Genomic DNA, 17,746 nt, shown 5'->3' with positions numbered 1-17,746 from the left:
CCGGGTGCCTTCCAACCCCGCTGACTGAGGTCTGATTTCTCCAACCTGAGGCCGTCACGGGGGTGGGCAAGTGGCCCGGCAAGGACCCTCCGCACCCCCGACCCCCCGGGCCTGGGGCCTGCCAGCCGTCGGGGAAGAAATCCCCCGACACCTGCTGCTCCCCCCGGCAAGGCTCGGGCTTTCCACGGGGCCCTCATCGCCCCCCACACCCCTCCCCGGTTCCCCGAGCCCCTCGTCCTCCGCCCCGAGGTGCAGTAAGAGAGGGGTGCAGGGCAGCCGAGCCGTGCCGAGCCGTGCCGAGCCGCGCTCCCCTCCCCACAAGCGCGGCCCCTTCGTGCCAGAGGCCACGAGGAAAGCGGGGGGTATTTATTGGGGGGGGGGGGGGGGGGGAAGCAAAGACAACAATAAATATTGACAAGCAGCGTGACTCCTTGCAGCCGAGTCATTAACAGCGACCAATCAACGGCAGCTCCATACCGGGAGATTTGCCTAATTAAATTGGGGGAAATTAGCGGGGTGAGGCTGGATGGAGTCAACTGCCCCGACGACAGACGAGGATGTCTGAACGCGGCGGGGGACGAGCGCTCCCCGAGCGCATCCCTCCTCCGGTGCCCACCGGAGGCTCCGGGGGGGGCCCAGGGGGGGCTCCCGAGGGACCCCCGCGGCCCCGGTGCGCGCCCCGCAGCGCCCCCGGCACCCGAGCCGGGACCGCGCACGGATGCGACGCGTTCGCATCGAGCAGCCCCGGCAGGCACTGCCTGCCTCCTCCTCCTCCTCCTCCTCCTCTCCTTTTTGTTTCCCGTCTCGGCCGCCTTTCTCCCTTCCTAGGTACCGCTGCAAAGCGGTCTCCGGTCGTGCCCAACTTTTCCCCATGCCCGGGTTAGCATCCGTCATGCCGAGGGAGCTCTTTGGGAAGAAGGAAGCGACGCGTTGCCACCCCTCCCCAGCCCATTTTCTGACACCTTTTGTTACGCGTGCTCTTGCCGGTGGAGAAAATGCCAGTGTGTGTGTGCACCTGCGAGAAAAACGCCTTCGTGATGTTAACAGCGAGCTGGAGGGTATAAAGCAATAAAACTGCCAAATGTACCTGTTCCCACTGAGCGCGCTACCTCCACCTATGAATAAAGAGTCCCAGTAGGAATTCTCTCCCTTCTCGTCCCCTTTCTCTATATTTTTATTCACCGTAGGTTTGTAAACGCCTGGATCGGGTTACCCTTTCGCGTGTTGAAGTGGAACTCTTGTTAAAAGCCGGAGAACAAGGCTAGACACTTACAACTGCATTCAGAGTTACTGAACCGACTCCAGAGGCTCAAGAAGTGAAACGGCGATGAGAGGGTGGGCGAGAGGGCACAACGCGCCCGGCAGCCCTCGACAAAAGACCCCGCGGCTCCCCCTCAGCCAAGCGAGCCGAGCTGAGCCCGGCTCCTGCCCCGCACCGCCCAGGGTCGCTTCGCGTCCCCGTGGTCCCCCGGGGACAGCGCGGGGCACCCCCGGGGGGCTGGCACCCACCCGCCCCCCTGGGCTGCGGGGGAGCCAGCAGCAGAAACGGACGAAGGAGAAAAGGGAACGGAGAAAAAAAATGTTAGCAATTAAAAAAATAATAATAAAAATAAAAACAGGCTGATAATAATAATAATAATAAAACCACCCTTGAAATATTTCCCAAAGCGATGCGTTAAAAAATATATATATATATTAATAAATAAGAGAAAAATCAGCGAAATCTAGAAACCAGCCCTCTGGGATTGCCGCTGCGAGAGGCAGTGTCAGGACCTGTGAGTGGCCTGGGGACGGCTCGGGGCTCGCGGGGCTTTTGCGAGCGGCGGCTGCCGGTGGTGCCGGTGCCGCTTTTCCGAGCCCGAAGCCTCCGGCCCCATCTCCCCGCCCGCAGAAACTTGCGGGTTTCTCGAGGCTCGGCGGGTGCCGCCGTGCCCGTCCTACCTCGGTCCTCTGCGGTGGGGTCTGCCTCTGGAGTTCATGCTTAGCTGGACGCCAGGAGATTTAAGCGAGGGAAAGGGAAAAAGGAGAGGGAGAGGGAGAGGGAGAGAGAGAGAGAGGGGAGAGAGAGGAGAGAGAGAGATCCTCCGCGGTGCTGGATCAAACTTAATGTCTTTCCCCAGTCCATCTTTGAAAGAGAAGTGGTAATACCACCTGGATGCTCGGATATAAATCCCCTTGCAAATAATAAATGGATTAATAATAACAAGGTATGAAGTTCTTTTTATAGAAAAAAGGAGAGAATTGAAACTAAATGCGGCAGTTAGACAACCATTTTGATAAGAGGATAATTGAGGCGACACTGGTGTATAATTAGAGGATAATTTATGCTATATCCACTTTTATTCCACCTCCCAAAATAAACCCAGTCCATAATCATTACAGGCAAATTGTTCTGAATTTTATAGCAGCAATTTGAACAAAGTACTGCAGTTAATCATGGGAGATTTTTGTGTATTCCTGATTAGAAGTCTAATTGCCTCCTTCCAGAAAGTAAAAATAACTGTAAAACGACTCTATTTTTATCATTAACAATGTTGACAATAAAATAAAATCAACCGGAATTGTAATCTAAAGACAAATTTAGGGCGAAGGCGCTTTTCCTTGGGTCGTTTATATCCTAATCAAGCTTTGCCAAAACCACTAACCGCACGTAGCCATTTGCATATATTTGAAAGCGATTACGGGAGCCGCTGCTTTCAGGCGGAAAAAATGCGCCGCTTCGCCGGAGCGGGCCCGGCCGCCGGCGGCGCGCAGCGCGAAAATACCGCGCAGGGGGGAGAAAAACGGGGGGGGGGGGGCGCGGATTTTGGGGGGGTGGGGGGGAGAGGAGGGGGGCGAGCGGGGGCGCGCATCCCCTCGGCTCTTCCTCCCCCCCCCCCTTTGCGCGCAAGAGCGCGGGGCGCGCAAAGAGCGCGCAAAAAGGGGGGGGGGGGTGGCGCGCCCGGGGAGGATGCGCGGCGCGCCCCCGCGCGCAGAGGCGCGCGCCGGCGCGCCGTGTCGGTGACGTCAGGGGGCCGAGTGACCAATGGGGAGGCGCTGCCCTCCGGAGCCGAACCATTCGACTTGTGGCGTCCCTGCCCTGCGCGCCCAGGCGCGCCGGAGCCCAACTTTGGCAGAAGCCACCTTAAAAACCTCCGCCCGGGACTCCGCCGGCCCCCAAAAACACCCGTCGGGGGGAATGAGGAGCGGGGAGGAAAGGCGCCGGGAGTAGCCCTCCCTCCCCCCCCCTCCCCGCTCGGCACACACCGCCCTCCCTCCCCTCTCCTCTCCTCCCCTCCCTCCCTCCCTCCCTCGGTTAACAAGGCCCCTCGCACCACGGCGCCTTAAAAAAATAAATCCCCGCCGCCTCCAGCCGCGCCGCGGTGGTGGCCGGGCAGGGCGGCCGCGGGCGGGGGGCGAGCCGGAGAGCGCCGCTCTCTGCCTCCCCGGCGTCGATGATGACCATGACCACGATGGCTGACGGGCTGGACGCGCAAGACTCCTCCAAGTCCGCCTTCATGGAGTTCGGGCAGCAGCAGCCGCCGCCGCAGCCGCCGCCGCCGCCCCACTCCCAGCAGAGCTCGCCGGCCATGGCCGGCGCCCACTACCCGCTGCACTGCCTGCACTCCGCCGCCGGCTCGCACCCGCACCACCAGCACCACCACCACAGCTCGCCCTACTCCGGCACCGCCGGCTCCTACAACCACCGCTCGCTGGCCGCCTACCCCTACGTGAGCCACTCGCAGCACAGCCCTTACCTCCAGTCCTACCACAACAGCAGCGCGGCCAGCCAGACGCGGGCGGACGATGCAGGTGAGCGGGGGGGGCCCGGCTCTCCCGGAGAATCCACCCCCCCCCCCGGCGGATCCCCCCCCTAACCCCCCCCGACCCCCGGGGCGCCGGCAGCAGGACGCGCGGAGCCCCCCCGGGGTGTCCCCCCGCGCCGTGCCCCCCGACGGCCGCGGTGCCCCCGGTGCGGGGCGGCGGCGCCCACCCGCTCGCCTCCCGCCGGGCGCCGGGCTCCGCTCGGCGAGGCTCGGCTGCGGCCGGCTGGAGGCAAAATTCCTGCTAACACCTGAGGAGTGAAAGTTTCCGGGCGAGTGGGTCGCATTCCGCTTTGCTTTGGGGCCGTCTGATTTATGGTGGTTTTTTTTTTTTTTTTTTTTCTTTTTCTTTTTCTTTAAAATAATCCGGGAGCAGATCGTTTGTATGTATTCACCCGAAGGGGCAAGGCAGGGGGGCGGGGGGGGGGGAAGCATTGTTGGCAGTCTCGGGCTGCTGCTTCCCCGACCACCAAACTGGCGACGCGAAGTCGATGAGCCGGGGGAAACCTGGATGGCCGGGGAAGCAGCAGCCCCCTCGCCAAGCCGGCGCGGCGCTCCGTTGATTATTTTGCTTGCTGTTTTTCCGATTATTCCTCTTATTTTTTCCCCTGGGAAGGGCAGCCTGCCCACCCTGCGAGGGGACCCCCGCGAGGAGCCGTGCCTGCTGATCCCGCAGCAGCCGCTGCGATGCTGCCGAAGCGGTGCCGAGGCAGGCTGCGGGGCTCCTCGGAGCCGTCCCGACCGAAAAAAAAAAACGATTTAATAGCTAAAGGAGGGTCGTGCGGCGTTCCCGGCCGAGATTTCAACTGTGCTGTTTTGCTTGCAGATCAGCAAAAAACAACGGTGATCGAAAACGGTGAAATCAGATTCAATGGAAAAGGGAAAAAGATTCGGAAGCCTCGAACCATTTACTCTAGTCTACAACTTCAGGCTTTAAATCATCGCTTTCAGCAGACTCAGTACCTGGCACTTCCAGAGAGAGCTGAACTGGCAGCTTCATTAGGACTTACCCAGACACAGGTAATTACTGGGAATCCCAAATCACTGAAATCCGGCTCGAGCAATAAAGGCCAAGCCCGGTGCGCTGGTCCCTAGGCGTTTTGGCCTCTGTACAGGAACGGTAGCAAAGGTAACGCACACGGCCCCGTATCTATCGCGATAGGACTTATTTAATGCACGACAGAGAAAACGGTCTTCTGCTGAAGTAACTGAACGTGCCCTTCCTTCCCTCAGCCGCCTGCTGAGCAAACGCTCCCCTTTTGATGTCACAAATAAAATTCTTAAATTGCCTATATTTTTCGGATGAGACTAATTCCAGCACCGACGTGCAATTGCCCAGCTGTGGAAAGCAGAACAAAACAAAGGCGAGGAAGCCTTGGGCCTGATGTAGAGCTAAAAGAAAAGGAAAGCTGCATCGTAGCAACCTAGAGGTAGAGAGAAAGCAGGAACACGTTAGGAAATACCTGTAAAATCAATAGTTAATTCATCCTGGATGACTAACGCAAATGCAGTGGTTACCCTTGGGCAAAATGTACAGAAGGTGATAATAGATCTGAAGATCAAAGCAGCCATGTACGAAATTATAGCAGGTTAAGCCATAGTTAAGTGTGGTTGGAGTAGCTGTGCCATTCTGCTAATTTAAGCCTGAAAGACACATGAGGCATTACAGACTTCCCGAGCTGGGGTTTGCGGAGAAGCGCACGGATAGATGGGATCAATTCGGGCAAAATGTAATCATGTGAATTTATGAGCTTAACAAATAACTTCACTGTTTTATCATTGTCGTTGATAACAGCCGCTTCCAGCCAGCGATTTTTAAATGCTCGGCAAACATTAATCACGGAAATAGACCTGATGGCCATACAAATGGGATGCTGGTGTATTTAGCGTGCACGCTCTCCCTCTCTCCCTCTCTCTCTCACGTAGATTTAAGGGCCCGATCCTGGAAATGCGGACAGGCAAGCACCCCTGCCTATGTCCCACCATTCCATCTGCAAAGTTTGCAAGGTCGAGAGACAACACATTCGGGAGTTGTGTTTGTTTGATTTCGGGACGTGTATTTATATATATATATATATATACGTATGGCTCACATCTATATCATCCGTAGCATAATAGTTCTGATCTGCCACGGCGGGCCCGATCCTGGCACGCCTCTGTGAAGGCTGACTCCTTCCTCGGCACTTTGGCTGGGTTAGGAGCAGGATGGGACCCAGAGCAACCCTGATAGCCGATCGCTCTCTGAGAAAAGAGAATTTTCATTCCCTTAAAGCCAACTCTTAAAATAAAGCTACAGTCCCGGCTCTGTTGTGCCTCCTCCCCTGTCACCCAAGCGAGGAGCGTTTGGCCGTGCATGCTTTCGGATGCGCGGTTTCCGCGTAAAGATGCCCTTTGTCTTTTGGCTCCCCTCTCCTGGCACAGACCCGTATGAGTGCCCGTGTTTGACAACGGCGTGCCCAAACGAGCAAGTGACCCCCCCAGACCCTGAACGGGGCACCCGCGGGAAGGCATTAACACACGCGGGCACGTGTAAAGCAGGAGGGCTCAGAGCACGGCCCCTACTCCAGCCTGATCAATCTGGCCTGCCCAGGCAAAATCACGCTCCGGCTTAAAACCTGCGTCCACCTCGCTTTCCAGCTCCGCTCTTCCTCTGCTGTTCTCTCCGGTCACATCCAGAGCCCAAGAGCAGCAGTAGCTCACCCTCCTCTCCCACTGCCCACCCCCAGCCTGACACCCGGATGGCGTGGACTCTCCAGACCCTCTCTCGGAGCAAAACCACAGCCCCCGGGATCTTCCCTGCCGGGCCCTGGGTGCTCACGGCAGCCTAATATTTGCTGCGTTTTGCTTACAGGTGAAGATCTGGTTTCAGAACAAACGCTCCAAATTTAAGAAGCTGCTGAAGCAGGGCAGCAACCCCCACGAGAGCGACCCTCTGCCCGGCTCCGCTGCCCTGTCCCCTCGCTCGCCAGCCCTGCCTCCAGTCTGGGACGTTTCAGCTTCTGCCAAGGGAGTCAATATGCCTCCCAACAGCTACATGCCTGGCTATTCTCACTGGTATTCTTCTCCACATCAAGACACAATGCAGAGACCACAAATGATGTGAATTGTCCAAGAGAAATAATCTCCCAAGAACGCCTCGTCTCGACATGGCAAAAAGTTCCCCTGCTTTGCCAAGCCGTGCCAGCTAGCAGGCTCTGTGTGAACTTGTAGATGCGGCAAAGAGACAGAGTGGCTTTATTTTCTTTCTCCTTTTTTTTTTTTTCTTTTTTTTTAAAGTAACCTCAGCGATTGATCTCGACCAGAAAGACACAATTTTCATCCTGGCGCACAGAAGACACTTCTCTTTAGGATATTTTCATTTGGACTCCAAGGCACCAGCCTCTTTCTCTGTGGAGTATACGTCAAAACAAACTTTTTACTGACTTTGCCCACAAGAAGAACCTGAATCTACAGCGGCAGCCGTTTTTACTTGTTTAATGAGCTAAAGACATTACACGATGAAAGAGAGACTAGTCAAAGCTCCTTCATTTTTATTCACCAAATGCGGACTGGGGAAAAAGATGAAAAGAGAGAAGAAGAAGGGATAAAAAAAAAAAAAAAAAAAAGCGAAGAGGGGAAAAGAAAGAGAACTGCTTGACGATGAAAATAACGCTGTGAGCCCCGAACATTGCCACGCAGCGAAACCTGCATGCTTTCCCGCAGCGGAGCGGGCTGCGGCTCGGAGGCGAGCACCGGCTCCGCCGCCCGGAGCCCCTCGCACACGCGTGGGGCCGCAGGGCCACGGGGTGACACGGGCAGGGGGTGACACGGCCCCCCAGGTCCCCGGTCCCCCGGCCCCGGGCAGCGGCAGGACAGACGGAGCCAGGGGCGGCTCAGCGCCGGCGTCCCCCCGGCTCGTGAAGCCAGAGGGACCTTTCTCCCGAGCAACCTTTTTCTGTATATATTGTTGAATTTTAGTTGTACATATACTTTGTATGGTTTTGTCTTCTTTCATATATAGAGAGTAAAAGCCACAAAACGCCCGCCCGCCTCGCGTGTCTCTGCCGCGGCCCCCCGCTCCCCCCCCGGCCCCGCGCAGCGCGGCAGCGCCCCGACCCCAATCCCGAACCAATCCCGACCCCAATCCCAATCCCGACCCCAAAACCGGTCCCGGTGCGGGCAGGGACCAGCCCAGCCCGCAGAAGCCCCCGGCCGCTGCTGCGATCGCGCCGCTCCCTCCCTCTGCGCTTCCCCCCCCCGAGGACAGCTCGGAGCTCTGCCTTGCCTCGGAAGGTCGGAGAAGCAAAATTATTAGGAAAGGAGGCGCCCTCCTTTGTTTTTTTTTTCAACAGCAGACAATGAAAGCCGAGGAGTGCTCTGCAAAGCCTCGAAAGGTGCCTAGGCACACGCCGCGCTGGCCAGCGAGCTCCAGCCCTCCTGGCTGGTGGCAAGCACGGCGACCACCGCAAATGCAAAGCCCTTTCCTGATCCGAGCTGCGTGCCCCATACTGCGAGAATTAATGGCTAGAGACCTGGGCATCCTGCAAATTATGAACCTTGAAACCACTGAGCCATTTATCAGAAGTCAATAGAGATCCTCAGAGTGCTCCGTATAATGACAGCTACACAGAGTCGTGCAAAAGGACAGTCACTATAATTAGACACAAAGCAAAGACTACTTACCAATATACCAGTTTTTTGGGGGGTGTTTTTTTGTTTTTTTTTGAGCAACTTCCACGCTCAGTCAGTCTTCAGAGTGGTTTAAAACCGATCAGTCTTGTCATTTTCTACCATTCGTATTGTTACATTAGGAAAAATGTTTTCTTTTCTTTTTTTCCCCTTCCCACTGTGAAACTTTGGGTTCAGAGCTCCCCAGGATCAATTCTGAACAAAGCCTCCAGCTGCAGTGCCATCCAATTTGAAGCAGACATTGGGGACAATTTAAGGTTTTTATCCACAAGAAGGTTTTTTTCCATTCTCTTAAATGCAGCCATAATTAGAGTAATTTTTCATGTAGCCCGCTGATTACAGCGTTTTTACCGTCAAAGATAATTACCTGTAATTTTCTTCCACTTTTAATACTAAAAAGCCATCTTTATTTAGATTCAGGAACAGGAAAGGCGAAACAAAAGAGGAAAATTATTCTGTTATTCATACACAAATTGCAGAGACGTAGGGCCTAAAATTGAAAATTAACCAAAATTATAATGCTGAAAAGAATGGAAGAGGCTTCAGAAGTACAGCTGCTAGTGGGGCTCACTGAATTATTCAGATGACACTGGAGAGAAAGCTACCATACATTTAAACCAACAGCATCCTGCGCGGGGATGTGCGGGCGTGTGCGAGCGCCCTGCTCGCTCCGCATCAGCCCCGTTTACACGCGCACACGGGCGCTGCCTTCGCGCCGGTTCCCCGAGCTCCCGCAGAACGGGGCTGATGCTCGGGTGAGCCCCCGGGACCGGTAACCGGGCCGAGCCGGGCCGAGCCGAGCCGAGACTGTTTGCCCCCCCCTCCGCCCCCCCCCCCCCCGCCCCGCTCCGCTTTAACCCTTTCGGCGCCGAGCAGAGGCTGGGGGAGGCCGAGGGGGGCTCGCTGCTCCCCGTGGGCTGCAGCGGGGCAGCCCCCGGGTGCGTGGCGCCCACCCCACGCGCGATTCGGAGGGCAGGCTCAAACGATGCCCCGACAGCGAGCGAGCGAGCAGCTAACGAAGCAGCCCAATTAGCGTAACGCAGTGGGAGAAGGTGACACGGGCGCCGGCGGGCTGGGGAGCGAATGACAGCGGAGGCAGAGCCATCTCCCCCACTCGCCCAGGGAGACTCTCATGAAACAGCGGCATCTATGGATGGAGCGGCGGCAGCTCCCCGCGCCTGCCTCCCAGCCGTGCCGGGCCGTGCCGAGCCGTGCCGGGGGCGCGGAGCTCCGCAGGGCTGGGCGAGGCCGCCTCCCCGCCGCCGCTGCCCCCGCGGCACGGCCCGGCACGGCTCGGCACGGCCCGGCACGGCCCGGCACGGCCCGGCACGGCCCGGCACGGCTCGGCACGGCTCGGCACGGCTCGGCACGGCCCGGCACGGCCCGGCACGGCTCGGCACGGCCCGGCACGGCCCGGCACGGCTCGGCACGGCTCGGCACGGCCCGGCACGGCTCGGCGCGCTGTCCCCGCCCCGCCGCAGGGCCAGCGCGTTTTTTCCGCCGGGCGCGGAGCCCCCGCGCAGCCCCTGCGGGAGCCCGGGCCCGCCGCCCCCCCCGAGCCCCCCGCCGCCCCCCGAGGGGAGCGGAGCCGCGGAGCCTCCCGGCCCCGGCGGGGGAAAGGAGCGGGGAGGCAGCGACGAAAGAGAAAAGCCGGAGCGTGCCTCGAAGGGAGGCGAGAAGCAGCCGCAAAGCAGCCCCAACCCGAGCCGAACCCCCAAACTTACCCCCTGCGCCAAGCGGTTAGGCAAGGATCGGGGTCTGGGAACCTACACCGACCAGAAGCGGTGTAGGATATTTTTCTGAGTCTCAGGGCAGAAGCTCTTTCTCTATATTCTTGGTTGAGTGAGCACATCCAGGTGTGAAATTGTTTGCACACCCCAGCACCTCTTATATTGCCAGCAAAATTAGCTGTTATTACTGTCACTGTTTAGTGATGGTTAGCTTGATAAAAAAAAACTGCTGTAATCAAGACCTGGCGCATCTTTGCAAATTACAGATAATTGTAAACGTCCAGATTATGATAATAGCATCCTAATCCAGCCTGCAATATAATTATTACAGAGTGTTACATCTGAAACTGTCCAGTAGGGCTAATTCAGCCATTATTTAGACCCTATTTTTGCACTGCAAATGGGTTGCTGAGTTGAAAATGTACGATTGTAATTTCACGGGGCACTCAATGAGTAATGGTATAGGGAGAGAAAAATACAAAAGTGAAATGCGAACAGTAGCGATCAAATCAAACTCCGAAGGACAAAAGGCTGTTTGATTCATAGGGAACGAGAAGAGCGGGAATTAAGAAAAGAGCAAATCAGTGGTCTGCGGCGTTACGTGCCCAAACCTCGAGGAGTGCGAGGCTGCTGGCAGCCGGGGGCTGATGCTCCGGGCTCCTGCCGGGACCGTCCCGCCTGGCACCGCGGATCTTCCCCGCCGAAGGCTCCCCGAAGGCTCCCCCAGCCCCAAACGCCGGCTCCCTCCTGCACCGGGCCCCCTCCCAGGTGCCCCAAGCCTCGGAACCGGCCGGGGGGAGCCCCGGGGGGAGCCCCAGGGCTGCTGCCGGGCGCGGGGGGCCGGTGCCGGGCACCCTCCGCGGAGAGGTGCGGAGCCTCCGCGCGCCCGCTGGCCCGGTCGTCGGGGGTCCTTAAGGAAATTAGCGCAGCCCCGGCTTAATTGGAATTAATTAGCCAAAAGAGCCTGGCTAACAGGACTACCTGCGGCTAGCCAGGTTAACTCCTCGGGCTGGTTCCCCTCCCGATTAGCTTTCCTTAACCCCGCTCGGCGGGTGCATGCGAGGGGCTGCGCGGTGCTGCCCGAGGAGGGGGCGCGGGGGGGGGTGGGGGGGACCGACCCCGGCCCCCTCTCCTCTCCCCGGGCTGCAGCAGCCCCCGGCCATCGATAGAAACGGTGCCGAGAAAGGGGAAGGGAAGCTCAGCGGGGAGCTGGGGGAGGAAGCCCCCCGAAGGCGCGGTGCGCGGCGCGTGGAGGGGAGCGCCCAGGGCTCCCGGGGCGCGGGGAGGGCAGGGCGCGGAGTCAGGGCAGGATCCGGCCCGGCGAGGCTCGCTGCTGCTGCTGCTGCGGAGCCCAGGCTGAGGTTTAGGCAACCTCTCCGGGACTGCCGGCGGGAGGAGAGCGAGGAGCCACCGCCAGGCTCCTCCTTGCCAAGTGCTGAATCAGGAGCAGCTACTGGCCGGGGCCGGCTCCCCGGGCCCTCACCTGGAGGGAAATGGGGAGGTCGAGGGGGCCCGGGAGTTTTTCCTGCGGCCTTAAAGGTGGGATGCGTGGGGGGATGTACACGCAGCCACCCGTGGCGTGGGCGTCGGGATTTATCGGGTCGGTGTCTCTGGCAGATAAACCATCGCTCAGCCTCCTAACTCGCGTGTAAATAGACGCACCGCAGAACAAAGAGCAGAAACGTTTAATTGATGGAAGACAGATTCTCCCTAAAAAGAAAAAAAAAAAAGAGAGAGAGAGACAGAAAGGGAGGCTTAATGTAAACTCCGCAGTTCCTATTTTCACGGCTCTTGCCTGACCTATAAAACAGGTTATTACGTTACTGCAGGCGTCCGCTGAAACGCCCGAAAGCAAGAAGAGGGGTTTCTCCCCACCCCCCAAGCCCGACTCTCCCCGAGCAATAGATCCCCTTTCCGTAATCCACAGCCGAACCACCTAAAAGTCTGTCAGTCGCAAAATTGCGTGGTAGAAAATCCCTAATGGATGCCACATGGGCGATGCTGCGATGCTCCCCCGCCGGCCGCGCCGCGGAGCGCCCGGAGCCCCGCGCAGGCACCGCGCACCGCGGGGGGAGCCGGAGGGGAGGGAGAGGGCGAAAGAAAAGCCCTAAAAAGCCAGGAGGGCTGCTCGACGCCGTGACAGGTTGGAGGGGGTGGGTTTTTATCCCCGGGGATGGAGGGGGAGGGAAAGGGAACGGCTTCCCGAGGAGGCAGCGCTCCCCCGGGTGGAGGCTCCTCCGTGCCGGGGGATGCGGAGATGCCCGGGCAGGGTGCGGTGGGGCTCCCCTGGGGTTTGTTCCCCGCCGCCCTCGGCTGGGTCAGCTCTGGGTGCGTGTGTAGGGGGGTCTGCCGCGGGTGGGAGAGCTCCAGGGGTGCGGGCAGTGTCAGGAGGCCTCGGGCCGGGGCAGCCGGGGCTGCAGCGTGTGTGTGTGTGTGTGTGTGTGCGTGTGTCAGGCCCTGCGGCTCAGCCCTGGAGCCGCTCGGCACCCACAGGAATGTGGCTCCTCTCGGCTCCCCGAGCTGCCCCGGCTCCGCATGGAAATAGCCGCCAGGAAAAGAGAAGGGAGGGGAAGAGAGAGAGGGAAAAAAAAAAAAAAAAAGAAGAAAAAAAAGAAAAAAAAGAAAAAAAAGCCCCGAGCCAGCAATCCGCCGAGCCCAAACCCAGCGTCAGACAAAGGACAGTTCATCCCATCCCCTTCCCGGGGAGGCCCGCACAAGCCAGGCTCCCTCCGGCCGCCGCCGGAGCCCCGGGGTGCGCCCGGCCGGGGGCAGGCGCCGGGGTGAGCGGGGCTGGGGGGGCCCGGAGCATCCCCCCGGCCAGGGGCTCTGCCCGGGGGGCTGCCGGCCGGACACCTCGCGTGTGCTACCCGGGTCTGGCTGCCCTCCCCCGGGACGCCGTGCCAGGCTCCTGCCCCTCTATATGGGAAGAAAATAATGGTGGAGAGGGGGCGACGGGGAAACCGAGCCGGGGCTGGAGGGGGGCGAGGGGAGCGGTGCCGGAGCCGGGGCTCCCCGGCGGGGCAAATCCCCAGCTCTGCCCGCATCCCGCTGCCCCGCAGCCCTTCCTGCCCTCCCTGCCCCTGCAGGTTACAAGAGCCCAGCAGCTCTTCAAAGGAAAGGGGGGGGGACCGACCTGGGAAAGAGACTTCCACCTCCTGTGTCCGAGCCTTTCCGCGAAGGGAAGGAATCTCAGGGAGGGGGGGGAAGCTCTTGCTGCAGGTTAAAAAAATAAAAATAAATAAATAAATAAATAAATTAATGCTTGGCTAGAGCGAAATGAAGAGAAGAACAGAAGAAAATGAAAAGGTCGAGCATTTTTTTTTTCTTTTTTCTTTTCAGGAGGTGGAAATTATAGCAGCAGACAAAGCCGAGCGTTTCAGCAGCTCCACGGCCGCGGAAACTCCCCGCAACCTGGCGGGGGAAACGAGCAGGAGCCGGTGCCCGGAGCCGCCGTGGGGCTGCGGGAGAGGCCCGGCACCCCCCGGCTCCCCCCGGCTCCCCCCGGCTCCCCCCGGCTCCCCCCGGCAGGGCTGCCCGCTCCCCGGCACCGTGCCCGGCGGCACCCCCGCACCCTCCCCGGCTTTCAGGGCGAAGCTTTCAGCGAGCAGCCCTGTCTATTGTATTGCAGGGCGTTTAGCAACCCCCAGACCTGTTACAAAACAGCACCCCCGGGGCTGCTTTCCTTGGGGGGGGGGGGGTGCGGGGAGCGCACCGCACGCAGCACGGCGGCGGGAGCAAGTCCCCCGCAGGTAAGCGCACCGGGGGGGGGGGACGGGACATTTTCGGGCCCTCTCCCAGCCCTGCGGGCTCCGTCCCCGCCGAGCCCCGGTGGCCGGGGGCAGCTCGGAGCCCGGGCATCCTCCGCCGGGCGTTTGTGCGTGCGGAGCCGGCCAAGTCCCTCCTTCAGACGGACCCGCTGCGAGCGCCCCAGCCCGGCTTTTAATGGGAGCGAGGGGAGCGGAGCCCTCGTTTTTCTCCTTTTCCCGTATTCAGCGGCTCCCTCGGACGGAGAGGTAATTTGTGTAATTAGCCGGGCTGTGGAGTGCGCGGCTCTCGACGCTAATTGCTCTCGGGGCGGCTGGAGGCGAGACCCCCGCTTCCAGCTTCGCTTCGGCAGCAGCCGCGACCCCATAAAAAACCCCATGGGCTGCGGGGAGCCGCGCCGCAACCCCTCGGTGGCGGGGGCCGCATCCTGCCCAGCCCCCGCGCCCTGCTCAGCACCCGCCGGCCTCGTGTCCCTCTCCGCAAAAACCCGGCCTTCTTTTTCCTTTTTCCTTTTTTTTTTTTTTTCTTTTCCTTTCTCACCGGCAGAAGAAGGGGGGAATTTGGAAACGCTCCTCGTGGTCGAAATAATTTTATTTTATTCAGAATATACAGTTTAATTCCTCTATCTACAATTATTTACAGGGTTAAAATAACATTGAAAAAAAGTCTCTGGAAAAGTTGAGGTCATAGATTTCAAGGCACCATTGATAGTGTCCACAGCTGAGCCAAAAAATGTCCGTATCGTATAAAAAAGGGTTTCCTTTGAAATGCAATAAGTTACATGCACAAGCTTTACACATTTTAATCTTTTTTTGTTTGTTTGTTTGTTTCGTTTCCCTTTAAAAATTCCCCATATGCATTCCTTTCGTTATTATTCCTTAACAGTAAAACACAGGAGTCCAAGGAACAAATAATAATAATAATAATAATTAATAATAATAAAGGGTCAGGCTCTAATAAATTGTCCCAGAGGCCAGCGCTAACGGGTGCTGTAGGGAGCCGTGGGGTTGGAGGTGGGAGTTGATGGAGTTGGCACCGGGGTACCAGGAAGAGGAGCTCTCCAGGTAGCTGGATGCAGGGGACGGGTTGGAGTTTGGAGGGTGAGCGTGTGCGTGGGCATGGTGGCTGAGGGAGCGGGACGAGCCCTGAGGTTCCCAAACCGCAGGCGACTGGGGCGAGTTGCAGGCCATGGGGTCGCTGGAGCTGGGGCTGTGCTCCGGAGGCATCTCCCCGTTCTTCATGATCTTCTTGATCTTGGACCGCTTGTTCTGGAACCAGATTTTCACCTGGGAAGGGGGGACGGGAGGAGAGAGGAGGAGGAGGAGGAGGAAAGCGACACCGTTACTGCCAGCCCGGGCACGGGAGCGCCGGGGGAGACCTCGCCGGCCCCCGGCCCCTCGACCCTGCCCTTCCCGGCTCCCCATCCCGCCGTGCCGAGCCGTGCCGAGCCGTGCCGGGCCGTACCTGTGTCTGCGTGAGTCCCAGCGAGGCGGCCAGCTCGGCCCGCTCGGGCAGGGCGAGGTACTGAGTCTTCTGGAACCTCCTCTGCAACGCCGCCAGCTGAAAGCTGGAATAAATAGTCCGGGGTTTGCGCACTTTCTTTGGTTTGCCGTTCACCATCCTCACCTCGGGCTCCGCCACCTCCTTCTCTGCACGGGCGCAAGGGCGGGAGGGAGACAGACAGACAGACAGACAGACAGACGCACAGACAAGACAGACACGCAGACGTTAAGGCGCGGGGCCCGGACACGGCGGCGGCGTTGTCCCGCCCGCGGGCCGAGCCGAGCCGAGCCGAGCCGAGCCGAGCCGGGCAGCGGCGCCGGCCCGACGGGGCCCCCGCGGCTCCCCCCCCCCGGCTCCTCCCGCCGGGGCTCCGCCGGGGGGGGGCCGCTCCCTGCCCTCCGGGACCGACCCCCCCCGGGGCTCCTCCGCCTCCTGCGGCCGCGCCGGGCGCCGGGGCTCCTCCGGGCCGGGCGGCCCCGGGCGGCGGCGGCGCCGAGCGGCCGGGAGCGCGGGGCCTCGCCCCCCACGCGTGGGGTTTGCGCGGATCCGGCCCCCGCAGCCCGACCCCCGGCGGCGATCGCTTCCCCCGCACGTCCCCAAGCCGCTCTGGTCCCCAGCCGAGCCTCCCCCCCCCTCCATGCGCTCGGCTGGGGGCTCGCCGGATTTATTGATTTTTCCCCCCTTTCATTTATTCCCCCCCCCCCCCCCCCCCATCTTACGAAGCAGTAAAGGCAAAGCGCTAAAAACGCGGTAAAAAAAAAAAAAAAAACTAAAAAAAATAAAATCCTCCGGCTCTGCAGCCCTGCCGCCGCGGGGCTCCCCCCTCCCACTCTCCTCCCCCGCCCCTCCGAGCGCAGGGGGAAGGAAAACTTTCTTTGCCACCGCGAAGCCGAGGCGGAGGCGCACAACAAGGCTCGGCTCTTTTCCCCCTCTTCCTGCGGGGGGAAGGAGGAGGGAGGCAGCCGGGGGGGGGGGGGGGGGGCCGGGGCCGCTGCCCGACGGCTGCTTGCCTGCAGCACCACCACCAGCAGCCCTTTCCGACGGGCTCCGTGCGCTTCGCATCGCGCGGGGTGGGCAGGAAAACTACACCCGGCCTTCCCCCCTTAAAAAAATAATAACATTTTTTTTTCCTTTTTATTTTCTTTCTTTTTTCTTTTTTTTTCTTTTTTTTTCTTTCTTTTTTCTTTCATTTTTCTTTCATTTTTCTTTCATTTTTCTTTCTTTTTTTTCTTTCTTTCTTTCTTTCTTTCTTTCTTTCTTTCTTTCTTTCTTTTTTGGCTTTCTATTTTCTTTCTATCTTTTTTTTGTTTTTGTTTTCCTTTTTTTCCCCCTTTCTTTTATTTTTTCCCTTCTCTCTGCTGGCAGCTGCATCCACTCCGTCCCCGGGGCAGGGTCGGGACGCTCTCCACCCCCCCCCACCCCCGGGGCTCCCCTCCGGCCGCCCCCCCCGGAGCCCAGCTCTCACCTGGCTGGCTGCCGGAGCCCTGGACGCGGTTGTAAGCCCCGCTGTACTGGTGGTAGGGGCTGGCGTAGCTGTAGTCTGCATAGGCTTTGGCGGGATAGTTCCCGGCGGATCCGTTCATGCCGTGGTACTGGTACTGGTAGGGGTTGAGCGCTTTGCCGTAGGAAGCCGAGGTAGGCGAGCAGTAGCCGTGCGGGGCTCCCCCCGTCGGGCTGTAGTAGTCGGAATCCGTCGCCGAGGACTCGGGCAAAGTGGGAGACTCCTGGGACGGGTGGTGCATGGCTGCGGCGCTCTGGAAAGGAGCCTGGAAGTCGCCGGACCTGACGGTGGGGACCCTTCTGTCAAATACTCCTGTCATAGCTCGGAGCCGGCTGCGGGCTGGGGCTGCTGCTGGGGCTGCTCGGGGCTAAGCAGCCATGGCTGGGGGAGGAGGCTGCGGCGCTGTGTCTGTCTCCGGCAGACTGCTGGCTGGGGCGCAGCATAGGCTTGGTTAAATCCTTAATTGCGCTCTTACGCACAGCAGGGTGGATCGGGTTCCATTGGCCAGAGCAATCGGGAGCAGCGACACCCTAACTCGTCCAACTAGTTTAGCACAACAAAGCTTCGGCTTAAAAAAAAAAAAAAAAAAGAAAAAAAAAAAAAGTCCCATTCAAGCTCTTTTAAAGTGAATACCAACAGCAACATCCGAGGCAGAGCGGTGGGGAGGTTTCCGTCTCCCCCACCCCCCCCCCCCAGTACCGTGCAGCCTCCGAGGGGGCTCGGCCGGCCCCTAGCCCCCAGCCCGCAGCACCGGAGGGGGGGGGGGGCGGAGAAGC

The 17,746-nt window shown here is 59.5% G+C and overlaps 2 protein-coding genes and 1 long non-coding RNA gene across 4 annotated transcripts in view; 1 reads left to right on the top strand and 2 right to left on the bottom strand.

Annotated features, from left to right (window-relative positions):
* LOC310895132 overlaps positions 1-9,723 on the bottom strand; it is a 40,124-nt gene extending 30,401 nt beyond the window's left edge. The window contains exon 1 of one of the 2 annotated variants that reach the window (XR_014580472.1): positions 8,466-9,723. This is a non-coding gene — a long non-coding RNA (uncharacterized lncRNA). Of the gene's footprint in view, positions 1-1,941; positions 2,697-8,465 lie in introns of those variants that run through there. The other variant, XR_014580473.1, reaches the window with a different exon arrangement.
* Positions 2,917-8,456, top strand: DLX6 (distal-less homeobox 6). Its single transcript, XM_083825995.1, has 3 exons — positions 2,917-3,792; positions 4,630-4,823; positions 6,655-8,456. Exons 1-3 carry the CDS (start codon positions 3,435-3,437, stop codon positions 6,904-6,906), a joined length of 804 nt encoding a protein of 267 aa, XP_083682121.1. The 5' UTR covers positions 2,917-3,434; the 3' UTR covers positions 6,907-8,456.
* A 4,819-nt stretch (positions 9,724-14,542) lies between the features above and the next one.
* DLX5 (distal-less homeobox 5) lies at positions 14,543-17,527 on the bottom strand. Its single transcript, XM_083825994.1, has 3 exons — positions 16,935-17,527; positions 15,431-15,615; positions 14,543-15,252 (listed from the first exon to the last, which is right to left on the bottom strand). Exons 1-3 carry the CDS (start codon positions 17,287-17,289, stop codon positions 14,920-14,922), a joined length of 873 nt encoding a protein of 290 aa, XP_083682120.1. The 5' UTR covers positions 17,290-17,527; the 3' UTR covers positions 14,543-14,919.
* Between the last annotated feature and the right edge of the window lie 219 nt (positions 17,528-17,746).

Source organism: Anser anser (genome assembly GCF_964211835.1).
Source record: "Anser anser genome assembly, chromosome: 2".
Lineage (NCBI taxonomy): Eukaryota > Metazoa > Chordata > Aves > Anseriformes > Anatidae > Anser > Anser anser.
The sequence above is the reverse complement of the archived record's forward strand: the minus strand, read 5'-3'. Positions and strand labels throughout refer to the sequence as shown.